Source organism: Pinus tabuliformis, chromosome 9 (assembly GCF_031772625.1).
Source record: "Pinus tabuliformis cultivar Carrire ecotype Pingquan chromosome 9, CPIR1, whole genome shotgun sequence".
Taxonomy (NCBI): Eukaryota; Viridiplantae; Streptophyta; class Pinopsida; order Pinales; family Pinaceae; genus Pinus; species Pinus tabuliformis.
Window position 1 is genome coordinate 811,185,018 of NC_142307.1, and position 1,933 is coordinate 811,186,950.

The 1,933-nt window shown below is 29.7% G+C and overlaps 1 protein-coding gene across 1 annotated transcript; it reads left to right on the forward strand.

Annotated features, from left to right (window-relative positions):
- Nucleotides 1-225: 225 nt before the first annotated feature.
- LOC149151275 (uncharacterized) lies at nt 226-1,488 on the forward strand. The gene is made up of 3 exons (XM_089445818.1): nt 226-871; nt 965-1,057; nt 1,230-1,488. The coding sequence occupies exons 1-3, from the start codon at nt 743-745 to the stop codon at nt 1,425-1,427; spliced, it is 420 nt and encodes a 139-aa protein (XP_089301944.1). The 5' UTR covers nt 226-742; the 3' UTR covers nt 1,428-1,488.
- The last annotated feature ends 445 nt before the right edge of the window (nt 1,489-1,933 follow it).

Below are 1,933 nucleotides of genomic sequence, written 5' to 3' on the forward strand. Positions count from 1 at the left end.
GGTATGTGATCCTTAGGCTTATTGGAGAGTATATAAAAAATTTCACACCTTTTTATGAGATATGGGAGGAAAACATGTTAAAGATTTTTAATAAATATAAAATTTCCAAAATGATGCTAGTTACGTGTGATTCTTTTTTCATTGTTTTTGATTATGAAAAATGAAACTCAATGTTTTTTCATTAGTGCACATAATTGCATATAGAAAAATCATTCCAGAGCCGATAACAATAAAAGTGAAGAATTTATGGTCCAACGTTATATTTAAGGGAGATGTTTAAGGATGATGTTTGAATTTTGTTTTTCATTTTAAGACATTTGGAGCAAATATTAGGAAGGACTTTGAGAAAGGATTGTCCTTGATTTTCGAAAATGGAGTTGTTCCTTTCCAGCCATATGCCCCAAGTGACCATCAAAGGGAGAGCTCATATGTTTTTTGGATGTTTTCTTTATAGCCATTTTTTTACACATATCCATAGAGTCCCCATTCCATTGATGTGAATTACTTGTTCGGTTTTTTTTTAACCAAAATTTTTAACCAAACAAGAAAAATTAAAAAAATGCCTCAAGATCAAAGACTGAAACAAAGACCTATTGACATACGTTTTAAAGTATGGAAAGAACTTGTAAAATCATATGAGAAGTTGGATGCACAAAGAAAAGCCGGCAATGAGAGCATTCAGGTATTGAATTTTTCATTAAACATTATTTAGAATGTATTAATACTTATACGTATCTTAGACATGTATTTGTGTGAAAATAAATTGAATTGGTTTATGTTTAAGGACAAGGCATCCAAGGCGAGGTTAACCAAGACAAAAGTCACTCATCGTAGTGGCCAGAAAGGTTTAAAAGCACTGATAACAACCTTTGTAAGTATATTAAACATGTCATATTTTTTTAATAAATTTTGTACTAGAAGAAAGTCATTGTTATCTAATTTCTCCCTATTTACTGATTGATAGGAACTAAAATATGGAAGACCTCCAAATCATTTGGAAAAGGAGGTGCTGCAGCAAAAGAGATGGGTTGAATTTGTTGTTTGGATGGACTCTATGGTATGTAATCTTAGTTGGATTTCCAATATACTTTTAAACCATATTTTCATTTTATTTTTTAGTACTATTAGATATTATATCTTACCTCATTTTATGGTTAACATTGTATAACAAAAACATGCGTTGTGTTATGTAATTAATACTAACATGTAATATTGATTTTTTTTGTCAGAATGCTATAGGTAATGATTGCCAAGACGATGATCCAAATTATGTTCAACATATATCAGGAGATGATGAGGATGAGGATGAGGATGATGGTGGTGAAGGAGGAGATGATGATGATAGTTGCGGTGTTGGTGATGATGTGGATCAGAGTAATGAGGATGGTCAAGATGATCATGAGGATGATCTTGGTGGTGGTAGCTAGGCATGCACATGCATTGTTTTTTATGAAGAATTTTTTGTGTAGAATGACATTGTTATGTTTAGATGGGTGTTGTGAATTTACCCTATATCAATGAGACATTTTGATTTTGTAATCATACAATGAGTTTGATTTACGTATGTTGTTAATTTATCGTAGAATAATGATATTCATGAAATATTTTGATTTGTTAATCATATTTGAATTTTACTTGTTTTGACTAAAAATAATACTGATTTTATTAGTATTATGTTGCTATTTTATACATGTTTTGAAAATTGTTAATGACACATTGTTATTTTTTTGGATGGATGTTGTCAATTTCTCTTAAATTTCTTTACAAATGATTTTGAATTGTGATATTTGCTTTAATGATATTTAGAAACTATCATATATTTCACTATGAATCTATAAAGGGGGTCATATATGTAAAGAAAAATATACTCTATATAAGAAGTCAAATGCGGATGTAACCATGGATGCAAAATTGAAAGTAAAATTGGATGTTA

What these genes read in the sequence shown, in the direction of transcription:
- LOC149151275 (XM_089445818.1), top strand. Translation starts at nt 743, where the DNA reads ATGTATTTGTGTGAAAATAAATTGAATTGGTTTATGTTTAAGGACAAG. An exon ending in AAGCACTGATAACAACCTTT is followed by an intron (nt 872 to 964) that starts GTAAGTATATTA and finishes ACTGATTGATAG; the next exon opens with GAACTAAAATATGGAAGACC. An exon ending in TTGTTTGGATGGACTCTATG is followed by an intron (nt 1,058 to 1,229) that starts GTATGTAATCTT and finishes TTTTTTTGTCAG; the next exon opens with AATGCTATAGGTAATGATTG.